The sequence below is a fragment of the Xenia sp. Carnegie-2017 genome, unplaced genomic scaffold, assembly GCF_021976095.1.
Source record: "Xenia sp. Carnegie-2017 unplaced genomic scaffold, XeniaSp_v1 HiC_scaffold_13, whole genome shotgun sequence".
NCBI classification, from domain to species: domain Eukaryota; kingdom Metazoa; phylum Cnidaria; class Anthozoa; order Malacalcyonacea; family Xeniidae; genus Xenia; species Xenia sp. Carnegie-2017.
Genome location: NW_025813436.1, coordinates 7,739,320 through 7,754,818, shown reverse-complemented (window position 1 = coordinate 7,754,818; position 15,499 = coordinate 7,739,320). Strand labels below are relative to the sequence as shown.

General features: G+C 33.5%; 1 protein-coding gene across 1 annotated transcript; it reads left to right on the top strand.

The window, feature by feature from the left end:
• The first annotated feature begins 2,094 nt into the window (after positions 1 to 2,094).
• On the top strand, positions 2,095 to 14,726 carry LOC124448230 (collagen alpha-3(VI) chain-like). Its single transcript, XM_046999229.1, has 13 exons — positions 2,095 to 2,251; positions 6,574 to 6,890; positions 7,239 to 7,566; positions 7,794 to 8,101; positions 8,379 to 8,697; positions 8,974 to 9,293; positions 9,618 to 9,924; positions 10,065 to 10,369; positions 10,781 to 11,072; positions 11,367 to 11,680; positions 12,083 to 12,428; positions 12,616 to 12,938; positions 13,326 to 14,726. Exons 1-13 carry the CDS (start codon positions 2,185 to 2,187, stop codon positions 13,611 to 13,613), a joined length of 3,834 nt encoding a protein of 1,277 aa, XP_046855185.1. The 5' UTR covers positions 2,095 to 2,184; the 3' UTR covers positions 13,614 to 14,726.
• The last annotated feature ends 773 nt before the right edge of the window (positions 14,727 to 15,499 follow it).

Here is a 15,499-nt window from a genome sequence, read left to right as displayed (position 1 = left end):
CAGGTGTGTTCTGCTCGTAACTTTATGGCTCGTAGACATGAGAATAATGACGCCTAAAGTCTATACATGTATGATAATCATTTTTATCAAGCGTTCTATTTGAATGAGTAAAAGCTATTTTAACGCGAATAGACATCTGTTATGCGATGACACGATTATATAAACGACATTGTCGGCATCGTGTGTTTTGCAGACATCATTAGAAAGATAATTTCAGACATCAGTAGTCCATAAGATATACAAACATATTCATTGTTGCTTAATTTCTTCGTTTTCACTTGCCAGGAAATATTTTACCGTTCTTTATTTTTACCATTAAATATTCAAGTTTACTTAATATAATTTTCATTTGAGTTTTTGACAGTAACATCCTACTTATATAATCTTCATTCTGTGATATGATCAGACACTTGTTTGGCTAAAAGAGATAAAATTAATGAACGGAAACATATGTTGACATTTTTGTTTTCATCACTTGGTTACAGACCTAGGTACTTGTCATCGTGATACATATCTTTTTCATGAAAAAATTTACAAAAATTCTTCTAAACACAAAATCCTTTTGCAATCAATTATGCTCCATCGCAGAATGTTCCTTTCTTTTGCAGTATTTTATTGATTATTTTGTAAAGTTTTCTTTTGAGAATTGTTGCAAAAAGACATTTCGTTTAGTTAGATTTCATTGATGAAAAATATCATGTCAGATTAAACGAAACAACAACTAAAAATTAATATAATTACGTGCGAACAAAACACAAATAGAACACTTCTTTATTTATTTTCTCGGCAATCTTTAGTTTTTACCTGAAACTTCGTTGAGGTGCATGTTGTACAAGAAAGAGTAGAGACAACTACAGGATTGTGTGTTTGCATTTCTTTTTTGACCCCAAATAACTTATAATTGAAGAAAAATCAATTCATATAACAATAGGTTACTATATTTTTATAATATGTATAATGTCGTATAATATGTGTAGAATACAACACAGACTATGAAATGAATGTTGAAACGCAATGCCAAAATAAACGTATTTCGATGTAAAATACATCCAAGTAAATTTATTTTTGATGAAAAGGATTTACAAAAGTGTTTAGATACAGTTTAAACTTTAACTGTTTACAAAATACTAAGGTATCGCCACTACGCATGCGTATGTGCTATAATAGATATAAAAACGGGATACGTGCAAAATTTTAACGATACATAAGAAAATCATTATAACCGGCAATAAGACGACTTTGGCCTCCGGTAAATTGGCATAAACAAAAAAAAATTGTTATTCACAATGACCCGGCTTTTGGTTTAAGAGCGTAAACAGTGTCGTAATTTGTTCGCATAAATGACCTTTTTAATGCAGTAGAAATTGCCCACACTCATTAATATTACGTAGAACAAAAATATCTTTCGTAAATAGTTAATTGTGCTGTATCACATGGAGAATATTTAAATTAGAAATGAATTTTTATTATTAAGAACAATTTAAGCTTTACATGATTTCTCTAAATGTCCTATTCTATTTCTTAATGTTACTGAGTCTTGGAAGTTACATTGGTAAATCAAAAGTAGCTAAATGCTTTATTCCTTTCAAATAGTTCATGCATTTTGTTTCATATTATAGTTTTTTGAGTTGTTTTTGAAAGTCTTTGGAATCATTATAAGAAGGTATGAGTCTTATTCATTGTGATTACCAGTTTTTATGTCTTTTATTGATTATTTATTTTACTGAAAGATCAATGCAAATTTGTTCGAATTGAAATTGGTAAATTTTAGGTTCAATGTATAAAAAAATATGCAACTAGTCTGCCACTTGAAATTTCTGGTAAACTGATACCATACAAAATAATTTACACGTACAATTTATCAACAACATGCAATTTCTGATAATTTAATAAGAACAACAATTTTAATCCATCGTAAGATTCTTTAACGCATGCTCCACAAATCTCAGCGATGTATACACGACGCAAATTTTGGCGTGATTTTTTCTACCTGTCATCGTCTTCGTAATAAGCCAATCGTAATCCTATTAAGATATCACGTTTCTTTATAATTCAAAGTGACGTGTATAAGTTGAGGTTATGAGGAGATTACAGTTTATTATTATGCTGCTGCTGGAAGCCATAGGTCTTCAGTCAAACTGAGGAATATTTGCGTAACATTTACACGGCAAAACAAAGAAGATAATGAAGGTTTTTATTCGCACTGTTTTGCTACTCGTTTTTGTTAGCGCAGTCATCTCTCGTAGAAAAAGTAAGCTGAAGTTTCATTTTTCTATTGTTCATAAATAGTGTTTTTGAAGATCATATGAAACCAGTATCTTTGATATAGGATTATTGTAGATTACTTTTTACCTCTATTCCTTATTTAAGAGAAATGAACCATTATAAAAATGGCACATTTATTCACATGTATCCACGACATGCTCAGTTTGATCCAACCGTATGCTTACAGTTTACCTGTTGTTTGTGAATATTATTTGATTTGTATTGCTGCATGTTTGGTACATTTAGTAGCCATCGTTTTAATGCATTGATATTTTCATAATGACTTCTCTTGGATGGAAACGCGTATCGATGCATGACTCGTGTTCACTAGAAATTTCAATAGACTTAAAAGAGACACAAAAGTGACTTCGCGTGAAAGTATTCGCAAGCAATGTTGCAGAAAGTTTTGTTTCAAAATACACAATAATGACCGCATGTTAACTTTTAGCAGGAGGGTGATATCCACTAATGCAAAGCAGCTGTGCATACATCGATTTTGTATGAATGAATGACTGTTCTTCACTGCCCATAGTTTCACTGTTCTTCACTGCCCATAGATTATAGCCCCTAACTGGACCATTTTTATTTCATTTCCTGTAATTTCAATTTAAGTTGTTCAAGGTGTTGTATGAATAGACAACAGGATATGTTATCACTCATATTTTACTGTCCTTACGGCAAGATAAATCTTTTATGTGCTATGGATTTTTTCTGAGCATATTGAACTCTCATTCATAAGTATCTCGAAACACCATACTTCAGTCTGCATTGTTACCTTGCCAACTAACTCTATCTACTAATGGTACTCTTAATCAAGAAATTTTTTAATATAATGTATAAAACACTCCCATCATACATCCAGTGAATGTAAAAGCTATATCCGTTTTTAAAATGGCATGTTGTCTTTGCCATGTCATGGTGCGTTCAATTACCGTATTTTATATTCGTTTCAATGCAAAATTGCGTGTATTTTGCGTATATTTAGCGAATAGTGACTGACTAATTTACCTTATTTAAACGTTACAGAGTAACAGGTTAAAAAATAGTTATAATTTTCAAGAAATTTAACTGATTTTTATCAAATTGTTTAGGTATGACATCTTTCATTTTAAAACGTTATCACTTTACGGCAACATTAGATTTTCATCTTTTATCAAAGCTATAGCTATGGCTTTTCTCGAAGATTTCGTTTTGATAATGTTGTGCATGCCTGCCTTAGTTTGTTTTCATTTGCTATGGTGATTTAAATTTTTATTTGATTGTTGCGATAAGAGGAAGAACATGTGGTTTTCCTTACGAACTCGTCATGTTGATCTAAACATTATCTTTTCTCATCTTGTATATTTAAGCACTTATACTACCCTCAATTACTGACTCGTTGATAATGTGTTAGCATACGCATGCTAAATATTTCAATTTAGTCAGCAGGTAATCTACACCATACGAACGCACACCATAACGCACTCGAACATTTTCTGCATTTCCCATCATAAAAAGACAGATGTAGTGAATGGATGTTTGTATGTTTCAATGTTTGAAGCTACAAGTTACTTTAAACGTATGCCTATTTGTTCGTATTTTGACAGTACATTCCTTAATCGCAGACTGTGAAATTTTTCACGTCAAATGCTTATTTGAAGTGATTACCATCGGAAAAGAGGTCATAGGTTTATATCGTCGTTTGATTTTTTTTTCACTTATTATTTCATCGGCACTTCGTCTTTTGTTTGCCGAACGTTTCAATTATTTTACAGTGGAAAAATAAATAGTACCGAGTCTGTAATATGTATAAGAAATTGGAGATATTTGTCATCAAATATCGTGGTTAAACTATGTTTATGACGCATCAAAGACTTCAGTACTTTTGTTAATTTATTGTTGTTAATCCAATCGTTTAACTGTGTGTGCCGTGAAACGCCTTAAGCAATGAACAAGGTTTACATCCATGTGCAAAGTGCCGCAGTGATCGCAGTAAACATGTCTTCACAGCATCTTTTGGCTTTTCGGAATCCGCGGCATGTACGTAAAAAATGCAAATTAGGTTGTTGGCTAGTCACGTGATACCTTCTTTATTTGTGTTGATCGTGGATTTCGATTAAATCCCCATTTATTGGCATATTTTTTTACGTGCAGGGAAACCGCAATATCTAAACTTTCTCGCTGACACGGGATGTATTTTTTAAACATCAGAACTATGTAAAGCGCTTATTTAGTTTATTCTTCCTATTCTAAAGTTAATAAACGATCAAGGGTTTACGAAATAACTATTTGAAGCTCAAATAACAATACATTATTGTGTATGGTTTAAATATGGATGAACGTAGAGATGAGAGCAAATAGTCTAGCAATCAGTCCATGTAAGCGATGCATTATGACTAAAAATCCATTCATATTACAATAGGTTACTATATTTTTATAATATTTATAATGTCGTATAATATGTGTAGAATATAACACAGACTATGAAATGAATGTTGAAACGCAATGACAAAATAAACGTATTTCGATGTAAAATACATCCAAGTAAATTTATTTTTGATGAAGAAGATTTACAAAAGGGTTTAGATACATTTTAAACTTTAACTGTTTACAAAATACTAAGGTATCGCCATGACGCATGCGTATGTGCTATAATAGATTTAAAAATGTGTTTCGATGATGCATTTTATCTGTTTCGCATTGTCATCAAAACTTTCGTACCACCATAGATGTCTTCATAATATCCGGAAAAGGTTTTTTGGTTAATCGGTCCGCCTGCGGTTTTATCTTTTCGTTCATCTGTTTATGGGTGGTACAGATCATGTCTTTATATTATTGTTATAAAGTCCTCGACCATATTTGTTCATAGTGTTTATTATTTCTCAATTATCTTTCGAAACAAAAACAAACCGGGCAACTAAATTTAAAAATTGTTGATGTAGAAATAACGATATAATTGTTACTGATGTAAGTTTGTTGATGATAAATTTTCTATACTAAATTCTAATGATGTTGTAAATGATCAATATTTGAATTCTAATACAGACTATTCCAGCGTCAATATTTATTCTAGCATCATAAGTAAAGGAAATTAATGTGCATACCATTCATTATCTTCAGTTTGTAACCATAAGTAGCTAAAGATTATTTTTTATTTGAGAGGTTAATTACTAAATGACATATTTATTCTTTTTATCTTAAAACTACATTTTCCTAATGATGGGCGTTTTAAATATCGCCAATTAAACAGATCAAGCAAAGCAGCCCCGCAGTCTTATTCCAGAAAAAAAAATTCTCCTTTTTTTCAAATGGGTTTTATACCGTCATGGAGGTTGACCTCAAGAAGCGTGATTAACAGAACCATCTTTTTAATGCAATCGACTGCCATTTTTTAACTTTTTAATGATTTTTTAAAAATTATTTCATAGTTATTCTTCCTAAACGACTATAGACGAGATTCTAGTCTTGCGTTGTCTTTTAAACAATGATCACATGGCTCACTAAAGCCACTTTACATGCACATGGCTCACTAAAGCCACTTTACATGCACATGGCTCACTAGAGCCACTTTACATAAACCCAATAGACGGCTAGTTGGCACATAAGCAAAAAGTTTGCGTCTTTTTCACGATGCTTTGTTTTTACGTTGTTACAGCTATTTTTAGCTATTGAGCCGGATAGATAAGAATGTATACATTATACGTAACAGATGGATGGAGAATTTTTATGTGGGTCAATCACCGACCTGTTGAAAGGAACACTGTCTGAATAACATTGTACAGCCCAAATTAATCCTTTCTACCGCTTATATGTCATTATATTTATCAGATGTATTGGTTTATAAATTACATTTGATTCTGGTTACTTAACGCAAAATTTATCATTGATAGATTGACTATTTAATTGGTTTTTTTCCCATGCATCGATAAATGCAAAATTATGAAACTTTCCAAATGTTGTTATATTTTTTTCCAAGTCAGACTTACTGCAGTTTCGTTGGTCAAAGTTATTTCCAGCAATGGTTAGAGGTTAATGCAGATATAATTTAAATTTGTCTTTCTTTATCTCATTGTGACGAACAACTTAAGCAGTATCGTCTTTCCAAAAATTGCGTAATTAATTAAGGTCTGGATGTGTGAATTTTAAGTTGTGTGTGATTGATAGATAAGCTGAACCCCTCCCCCCCAATCAATAGAAATCACAAACACAAAATTTATTTATTTGATACTTTTACAGATGTAACTCGGAGTATGTCTTGTCATGTCAAAAGAAATTTATTAGGTTGCCAAAATTTCAAAGTTTTCCAATGACGTCATGTTTTCATTTCAGGTGTAACCAGCACAAATAATTGTGCGTCACGTGAGATGGATCTGGCTATCGTCATAGATGGTACCATCACCATGGGTTACGAACCTTTTGAAATACAGCGAGATTTCATTAGTAGCATCTTGTCCAGGATGGATTTTGGACCGCGTGCTACGCAGGTGGCGATAATTCAAATCGGTGACAAGCGGAATACTAAGGTTGAAGTGGAGATGGGCACGCATGGCTCGCGGTCTCAAGTTCTTGCTAAAATCGCCACGATTTACAATCATCAAAGTCGACGATCACTCACTGGGTTGGCTTTGTACTTGGCTGAGCAACAGGTATGATATTATATATACATGTACATCTCTCATATATGAGCAACAGGTATGATATTATATATACATGTACATCTCTCATATATGAGCAACAGGTATGATATTATATATACATGTACATCTCTCATATATGAGCAACAGGTATGATATTATATATCTCTCACATATGAGCAACAGGTATGATATTATATATACATGTACATCTCTCATATAGAAATTCAAATTTCTTTGGGAAGAGAACTCTCTTCAATCGATATCCATTTAACTCGTGTTTATTCCTTAGTGCCACGGTTCACTATAGCTCTCACTTTGTTGAAAAAATAAACATGCATTATATAATGTTATTTACAGTTATTTGGTGGTGATGGGGGTGGGATGGCGCGTCCCGGTGTCAACAAAGTCCTGTTGCTTATTACCGACGGCAAAGCAGTGGACGAAGCCAAAGCGTATCAGGTCATAAAACGTTTGAAGGATGAAAACGTACGAATTATAACAATAGCGGTTGGATCGTCTTTTGACTATATTAAACGATTCAGATACTTTGTAAGATCACTTGCAAGCGGATTCAAGCAAGCGTTCAAAGTGGAGAAAGACAATTTGAGCACAATTATAGACAACGTTGCATTTCAACTTTGTAATGTTGAAAAAATACCTGTACCTCCCTTGAATAAAGCTGAATGTAAGTTTATGATTTGTGAAAGCGTTATTGTTCCAGGGACTGAATAGTTTATTTATATACGGAGAATATCAATCACTGAATTTGGTTTTAATTGGCGGGGGGGGGGAGGGAGACAAAATTCAAAATGTTTACAATATTATTTGGGGGTAATCTTGCCGCCCCCCGTTCCTTTACCCTGGCTTTCTTATACTTATATTTTAAAACACTTTCTTTTCGACTATCTTCAGTGAAACAAAAGTGTTTTCAAGAAAAGAAAGATATTTTTGTTGCTCTGGACGGATCAAAGGCTGTTAGCAAGAGCATCTTTGACAAGGCGTTGGATTTTGTCGCAAAAGTGTGTGCGCAATTGGACATTAGTGAATCACTCGTTCACGTTGGCATGCTTCAGTATAGTGACGAAATAAACACAAGGATGGAGTTTGGTCTTAATCAATATACAACATATTATCATGTGAATCAATCGTTGCAGAACGTATTTCAATCTCAAGGCGACACTGCTGATTTGAAAAATGCTTTTAGCATTATCGACAAACAGGTGAAAGAACAATTAAATTTGTATTGATATTTTGTTTTTGAAGGAAAAAAGAATTATAAAAGTGGAGATTATAGATTTCAATAAGAAAAGGCAGACTGTCAATGAAAATTGGAAGCATATATTCGTACAAACTATTAATTTATTAAGTGATGAGTTATGAGGAATGAAACTCTGCAGTTTCAAACAAAGGTTAATTTTCGGTAATCATTGGAGTATTCGTGAGATAAAATAGGATAATGTTTTTGGATTTCTGTATACAACTTTACGTCTCTGATAGGTTTTCAACGGTAACAACGGTGATCGTATGAGCGCTGAGGATTACTTATTGCTGTTTTTGAACGGCGGCTTGAATCAGAATGATACTATCCTAAAAGAAGTTAAAAAATTGAAGAGAAAAGGTGTTCACGTGATCATCATTGGGTTGACACGTGAAAACGACGACATTGCAGAATTTTATGAAAAAGTTGCTTTGTATCCAAGCGATGTGAACTTTATCGACACTGTAGTATTGAAACATGTTGTTGCTGATCTGACTGCAATAAGTTGTCGTAAAGTGAACTGTGAAAGTAAAAGGAAACCTGAGATCAAGAATGAAGGTATCTGGAAACATCTTTTTACAACACTGTGTGTTTGTAATATGTACTAGATAATATGAGAATGTTTTTACTTTAGTCCCATACAGTCATTGTTTTCATCTTCACTGATTTGATATCGTTGATAAACTTAAGTTAAACATAAACAATTTATTGGAACCGTAGTAGTCCTCATCGTATAATGTTTTCTCAAAAGCAACGCAGTTGAATAGGGATGAATAAAGTCAAAGTTTTCTTGTCCTAATTAAGTTCAATTTCAATGGTTTTGTACTTTTACAGATAATGAAGATGACGAATCAGTGTGTAAACAAAATTCCCAGGATGTCCTGTTTATGATAGACACTACAAAAGAAATGAGTAAATATTTCAGGAAAACATTAAGATTTTTTTCCAAAATCGTGAAACGACTTGATATCGCTGCAACCCGTACGGAAATTGGTTTAATGGCGTTTGGTGAACGGAGAAATGATATAAAAATACCGATGGGCTCACTCAAGTTTGAACAAGATATAGACTATAAAATATCAAGTACATCACAAAGTGAACGTTGGCGATATTTTGTTGACATAGCCAGTGCTTTGAAAAAAGTTAACAAACAGGTAAAAAAATCCTCATAATTTAAAAGTATTTTGCTGAGAGCATGATTTGCTATTGAAGATGGTGCTAAGTTGAATGAATATTATTCCATTTCATTGTTTCATATCGTTTTGAATGACATACATTTACTAGTTATTTTTCTCATTGTTTTGACATACATTTTCAGAAGTTGTTTTTGTCATTTTTTCACAAATATCCATTTGACAAACTTTTTAGAGAGTTGGTCATTTTACAACCGTATTTTAAATGCAACCGGTGATAGCGCATTATGTAAAAAATCAACAACAAAATAATGTATCATCGTGAATTCATTCTATTCTCATCAGATCTTCAATACGCCAACTGGCGGTCATCGTACGTACGCAACAGATCTAATAGTGATAGCAACACGAGGTAAGGTAAAGTATTCCACCAGAAAGAAGATAAAAGAACAAGTAAAGTTACTTCACGATAAAGGTGTCCGTGTTGTAACAATAAATGTTGCCTACAAGAACACAATGGACGTTCATTATCTCAACGTATTGCACAATATTGCTTCCTCTGCAAAGGATGTTTATCCGATGGACTTTCGTCGTGTCAGTATGATCTCACAGTCTCTGAAACATATTAAATGCAAAAATGAAAAGAAAATCGGTTAGTATTATATGAACGTGTGGTTCTGGGTTGCATTTGAAATGTCGTTTTGGAGAAATCAATGTTTCAACATTTATGTTGGATTGCTCATGAGCTTTCGGTACCACCTATAAAAATACTTTGAATCTCTTTTTTTTTAGTTCCTGAGCAATGTTTTCTCAAAGCTCGTAGGGTGTACTTCATGTTAGATTCCTCACTTGGTCTGTCAAGAAGAGAACTGCCATTTGTTGTGGGTTTTATCGAGGACATTGTCAGACAATTCTATAGAAATCCAGACAATATTGAGATTGGTCTGCTGCTTTACAGCGATAGCAACATGAAGTACGTTCTTCATCTCAAGAAATGGTCACTTCGGTACGTCCTGTTCAAGCTGCGATATTTAAAGTACCAATATCGCCAGGGAACAAGAAACTATTTGGGTTATGCGTTAAAGAGAGTTGTAAAGGTATTATTATTAATGAACTTGTTACTGGATAATCTAATTCGCGTTTTTAAAATTTGAATGTCAAATCTCACGACCAAAAAATGTTCGAACAACAGTTAAATGCTATGAAACATATTGTACTTTTATTGTTCAGCGAGAGGTAGACTCTTTCTCCTAGAACAGCTAGAGGCGTATCAAAGGGCCAAGTTGCTCAAAATGACTCTATTTAAGAAAGGTGGTTTAAAAGTCGTTTTTTCAATGAGTAAGTTATCTTAGCGCAAACTGCAAAACACACGAATATGATTAAGCAACATTACAATGAGTCAGTTATGCAAACTGGTTGTTTAATCCTTGCAGGAGGCAGACCTTATTCACTGCAAGTTAGGAGGATATTCGAACAATATTCCTAGTGTATTGTTTTTACACCTGTAGAAAATGAACCAACAGCCGCTTGATGTTAGAGAACGTGTGATCGTTTTAATCACACATAGTCAGCCTGCCGATCAGGAAAAAGCGTTCAAAATGAGTGAAAGACTTCGCGACAATAATATTCAACTTGTTACGGTCGTCATGTACACAAAGAAGAGATTGGCTAGTCTCAATCCATACTACAGAGCTTTGGCTGCATCAAGAGCAAGTGCTCATAGCGTTGATATCTACTCTCTTGTTACTCCAAGCATGGACGTCGTTCTTGATATCTGCGAGTTTAATTCGTGTCCTAAAGGTAAAATTTTTGACAGACTTTTCTCAATACACATATTTCACTATAAATTTTTCATGGAATGTGGATAGTTACCATTTGTTACGTCTTTGTTGTCGATATTCAAATCAATTAAGTAATTTATATTAGTATCTTGATTGGTTACTAAGTTGGTTGCTTCGATTGATCCGGCATTTTTATTGGTGTTCATTCTTTTGATCTTGACGATGAGTCATCACTCTTAGCCAACTAGAAATTCTTTTCTATTACAAAATTTTAAGAAAAACAAAGAAAAGTTTTTTTTATTTACTAAAACAGACACAACGAAAGATTGCACACCAGAAAAACAAGATGTCTTTATGCTCATCGATGGTTCAAGAAGTATAGGCCGTACTACTTTTCCTAAATTAAGGCAATTTGTACGCAAACTTGTGAACAAGTTGGACATATCCAGTGAGCGAACACGTGTGGGGATATTACAGGCTAGTGATCGCGTAAATACTCAATACGAGATGAAACTGGGCGAATATACGGATGCTAATGCAATCAAAGGTGTGATCAGTGAAATGGGATATCACGAAGGATCAACATCTTATATTGGTAGAGGATTAGAAATGGCTATGCTTGATAATGTAGGTCATTATTTTGCTTTCATTATGACAAATTTCTCCTTTGATTAGTCTACCAACAGTTATCTTAAAATGTTCATTGGCAAATTTTGTACGACATATGTTTATGTGAAAAATTCTGTGACCAGTTCCTGTCTGTTGTAACATCCTACACATTTTTTGTAATGGTTTTTCATGTTCACTATATACAGACCTGTAACATTTAGCTAATACCTACCTTCTGAACATAAGCATTTGGAATAAAAATTTTTGCCAAAGTAGCCAGTACAGGCGACCAAATATAATTTGTTGCTTAAAAATTTCTCATCTACATTCTACAAGGACTTTATTTATTTTTTTCATTCTGATCCCTTGAGAGGTTATCCTAAGTTTGAATCTCAATTCTTTGTTCTTTTCCTCGTCCAGCTTTTCAACTTTACCGGCAGCAATTCACCACAAAGTATTAACGGCAACATTGACAGAGCAGACGCCGAAAATATTTTAATGATTTACTCCGACGGCCTGTTCCACGACGAGAGATTGGCCATGAGAAATATCGAGGCTCTCAAGAAACATGGCGTTCGTATTGTTGTGCTAGGACTGGGACCCCAATCACGAAAGCGCCAGGCTAAGAATTTCCTCGAAAGGGCCGCCTCGAGTCGATCTGATGTGTATCTTGTAAATTTAAACAAAGCCAGTTTGGAGGTCGAAGAAGAATTAAATGAAGTTGCACAACATGTAACTACGTTGAATTGTGTCAATATTTACAAACGTGAGAGTCTTATGAAACTATTTTTGATTTTAAAATGAATTAAGCTCAAGATTGATATCACCATTCTGAAAGTGTTTACAAAACGAAATTTTCTCACGCAGAGTACATTTAATTATATTTGAAGAAGACGTGCTAGATTAGGTTGATTAGCATCATCTGCTGACATATTTCGTGTTTTTTTTTGCAGAGCCAGTGCAGTGTTCGCCAGAATCTCTAGATTTGTTTGTCCTCATTGACGGATCCAGGAGTGTCGGTTATGAAAATTTTGGTAAAGTAAAGAAGTTCTTAAAAAAATTATCTAAGGAATTTCTCATCGGTAAAAACAATGCGCGTTTTGGTGTGATGCAATATGGGCACAAATCTAACCCAAGACAAGGTGTTACACGAATAGAATTTAACCTCACGCGATATAAAAGCAATAAAGAAGTCTCTAATGCAATTAAAAAGATGAAGTTTCTCGATTCTGCCTATACGCACACTGGTAACGCTTTGTCAATCATCAACAAAAAGGTTTGTATTTTTTGCTTTTTTAAGGAAGCAACATTATAATTTATCCATTTGCTTTCTATTCTATGCTGTTTTTCACACATAAGCGTGAAATATATATAGGTTATGTTTCGACATCAGATCGCACCTGATGAAGACACTAGACTGGACTATATATAAGAACTCACGTTTCGACATCAGATCACTCCTGATGAGGATACTAGATTGGAGTATTTACATCACATCACTGTCACTTCTTGATGAAGACTTAAGTAGAAAAAAATTATGCATCATGAACGTAAATATTGACATTGAATAACTGTAGATGAGTAAGTTAAGTCACGCTAGACTTCAGTATAATCTCGAGCTTCAGCGTCAAGTCATTTCTCATGAAGACACTGCATATTTTAGATATTTAATGGCAAAGATGGTGATCGTCCAAAGATACCAAATATATTGATCCTGTTCACTGACGGAATAGCTCATGATCACAGCTTAGCCGTAACTGAGGCGACTGATATTAAAAGTAAAGGCACTCGCATCATAACTATTGCTGCAGGCAAGAATGAAGTCAGAGACAGAGACAATATATTTCAAAAAATAAAGGAGCTTGCTTCCAAACCAGAAGATGCGCACAGATCAAATTTTGATAAACTATCTGGTATCGTGGAAGATCTTGTTGATGTCGTGTGCTCATAGATGTCCTTGTCGTATTATCATATATACCTTTGTAATATGCTCCTTGTGCTCATAGATATCCTTCTCGTATTCTCATATATACCTTTCTAATGTGCTCTTTGTGCTCATAGATATCCTTGTTGTATTCTCTTATATACCTTTCTAATATGCTCCTTGTGCTCTCAGATATCCTTGTCGTATTCTCATATACACCTCTCTAATAAGCTCCTTGTGCTCACAGATATCCTTGTCGTATTATCATATATACCTCTTTAATATGCTCCTTGTGCTCACAGATATCCTTGTCGTATTCTCATATAAACCTCTTTAATATGCTCCTTGTGCTCACAGATATCCTTGTCGTATTCTCATATATACCTCTTTAATATGCTCCTTGTGCTCACAGATATCCTTATCGTATTCTCATATAAACCTCTTTAATATGCTCCTTGTGCTCACAGATATCCTTCTCGTATTCTCATATATACCTCTTTAATATGCTCCTTGTGCTCACAGATATCCTCGTATTCTCATATATACCTTTGTAGAATGCTCAATGATCATAGATATCTTTCTCTTATGTTTGTAGGTACCTTTCTCCTGTGCTTGTAGATTCCATTGTCGTGTTTTTATCATAATTGCTGTGCAATGTAAATTTTCAAAGCAAATTTTCTACGTCAGTATTGTATTTTGAGGGGTTTTCTACTGAATTATCCATTTTATATTCTTTTGATATATGCTCTTAACACTTTACTGTTGCCTTCGTCAACCTGCTTTAGTCCTGTCATATGGAAAATTTAGTTATTATTTTCAGTCAATATTATCACTAGGGCAACAACTCGCGCACTGGCAACATGGATTTATAAGACTGAGGTGAAATTTCTGAATAGTGTTATTCAAGCGTTATGATAAAATGGTATAAAATAAATATATCAGATAAAAGTGGATTTTTCGTAAGAGTTGAACTTCAGGGTATTTCCCATGACGAGCACAGCCATTTTATGATGACAAGAATAATGATATGTATTATGTATAGTTACTCTATATAATTATTGAAGTTTAGAATATAATTTGTCACTTGTGACTTTAAAATCGTTCTACGATTCAATATATGCCAAAATTCGGGCACTTTAATTCATTGCATTGAATATTTTTGTCTGAAAGATGGTTCAAACGTGTTGAATGCTTTGTTGTTATTTTTCAGATTTAGTCATTTTTATTATGGCCAACACTTTGACCTAATTTAAACTAAAAAAAAATTAGTTTGTCTTGACGTTGATGGATTTTTTACCGATGTAAAATTTCCAGTTGGCTGTCTTCACATGTTTGAGCTTATTTTATCAGAGAAAAAACTGGGACGAGCGAAATGGCTTTATTTAGATCTCAATGTCAACACTGTACATTACTACCTCATACCGTCAGATGTTTTGGTTTTTTACTACAAAAAAATATGGGTAATTAGCTCTTCTAAACAAAGAAATGCTTTTTCAAGCAAACAGGTAATGTATTTGAAATATATTTGTACATTTTGCTTTCATTTTGTTGTCGTAATGCTTTTGTTTCGCTGACACTTTTCAATTCAAGTTATCAAAACTTTTTCATATTTTTGTTGACAGTAGACGAGGCAGGCGACCTCTGGCATGTTTGTACGGACTTTAAATATTCAGTCCTGCAATGTCCTGAATCTTGAATACTGATGTTTAAATTTAAGGTCATGACGAACAGTAGTTGAATAACAATACAAAAGTTATTTGCAAGTACCAAAATAAAAAATGGAAGTATCAACATCTTGCCCACCGAAAATGGTGAGTTTTGAGGTTATTTGAAATTTTTCTTATTACTATTGTAGTGTATGTTATTGCCATCCAGCATTAAGAAAATCCGTAAAAATTGAATTTATTTGATAA